Source organism: Eimeria maxima, genomic scaffold (genome assembly GCF_000499605.1).
Source record: "Eimeria maxima Weybridge genomic scaffold, Emw_scaff3466, whole genome shotgun sequence".
Taxonomy (NCBI): Eukaryota; Apicomplexa; class Conoidasida; order Eucoccidiorida; family Eimeriidae; genus Eimeria; species Eimeria maxima.
In genome coordinates, this window is record NW_013566332.1 from 1 (window position 1) to 1,827 (window position 1,827).

Sequence of the window (1,827 nt, forward strand, 5' to 3'; positions counted from 1 at the left end):
ACTGCTGTGGGGTTGTGCACTTTGGCGGCTCACGCCAACGGCTGCTATGTGTCGACGCCTGTGCTGTAGTGACTACTGAGTGGTGTTTTGCCAAGGCAGTATGTCTTTAGTGACACACCCCTCGGCGCGTCGTGTAGAAGGGTGCGCTGACGTTGTAGGGTGCGTTGGGGCAGGCACGAATGGGCATGTGCTTGAATACAGAGTTTTAGAGTGCCAGCTGGTATCGAAGGTTCACTTGACATTCACTGCAATTGGTGGGAGGTATCAATGCTGCGAATGGAGGCCTGATATTCCAATCGACGTCAGTGAACTTGCGAAGCACTAGCGTTGCAACGCAATACATTGAAAGCGCCAACATCGAGGAGTGGTGCTTATGTCAGAGATTTAGTAGAGTTTGCGGTCAGCCGTATTATGCGTGATACAAGCTTTCCGGCGGATAACCCTGATAGCACAGGGGTTGCAGCCGTGAAGCCAACAACTTGGAGTCGCCACATTTCTCGGGGAGATGGCTGACCGCTGTATTTTCCCGACAGTGTCGGGATGCTGAATGTGATGCTGCAGTTGTACATCGAGCAAAGCACACTTCGAAAGGGTGGTAGTGGCGCCTGTCAATACCCATTAGAGGCACGTGTGATAATGCACTTGTGTCGCATGCCGTCCACCTCGAACTTTTGCGAGTCATTTTGTTCATCCAGCTGTACACTTCTGGTCCTAGAATCTGGCAGGCGCTTTGGTGTTGTGATGTGCCTTTACTCAACCCTTGCTGCCGGCAAGTCTATATAGTGAAAGCTGTGAGCTTCACGCTTCAGCGCAGTATGGCTATACAGGTTGTGTTCCCGTGACCTTGGGTGCAGTACGAGGAGGCTCGCGTTGCTCTCGTGATTGCTGTATTGGCCAGCAAGTATGCCATGAAAACCAAACACATATGCGCCTTAAGATTGAATCCACATATCCGGCATTGCGATTTAGGCGGGGATTCTTATCTGCTTGAGTGTGGATGAGTGCAGCTGTAGAACGGCTTGCAGTGGAAGCTGTTTCTGCTCCAATCACGCGTTTTTATACCAACTGACACGAAGTGATTCGATCGACAAGGGAAGAAAATCGAGGCGAATTCAGATGCAACAGTCGATAGGCGTCGCCTGTGGGATGTGTGCATCAAGGCGCTGTAGGATTGTGGAACTCCTGTGCGCTTGGCGTCCGCTCCAATCTGATGGAGCCTCCTTTCAGCCTACAACGTGCAACCGTTAAACCAGAAAAGGTGTCGTTCGAACGACACATAGACGCGCGCCTAGGTAGTTGCCACATTTACGTGTCAGTCTGTCTTGTTGCGAGCATGAATCTGCATGCGTGCTGATGTGTAGGATTGCAATGATATGGGCACTGGGAATTCGTTCTGCTCCAGTCGCTCTCCTTGATATCAACTGAGACGAGATGTGTCGTCGTCGCGCTTTTGATGCTACTGTTTAAAAATAAATTCTGATGTTGCAAATGGAGAGCTACGATTGGGTGTATGCAACTATTTGGCGTGGAGAGTGCATTGCCTTGCAAATGTGCGTATTGGGGCGTTATGTACTTTGTGCGAGCACACTAATGGCTGCAACGTTGCGACGCCTTCTCTTGTGTCAGGATTGAGTGCTGTTGTGCGCAGCATGTATGTCTTTAGTATCAAGACACTCTCCTCTGCACCTTTATGGGGGCGCTTGCGTTGCAGGTTGCTTGTTGGCAGGCATGAATCTGTGTGTGCGTGCGTGCAAATATTTGGAGTGACCGTTGGAGAAGGCGAGTGAGACCGTTTGGCGTTTGCGCTGATTGCGTCTGAACGTCACT

At 50.7% G+C, this 1,827-nt stretch overlaps 1 protein-coding gene across 1 annotated transcript; it reads left to right on the forward strand.

The window, feature by feature from the left end:
- Window positions 1–173: 173 nt before the first annotated feature.
- On the forward strand, window positions 174–325 carry EMWEY_00060430 (hypothetical protein; the record flags this gene model as incomplete). The annotated part of the gene is made up of 1 exon (XM_013481501.1): window positions 174–325. A coding segment is annotated over one exon (152 nt), but the record flags the coding sequence as incomplete, so codon positions are not given.
- Window positions 326–1,827: the final 1,502 nt, after the last annotated feature.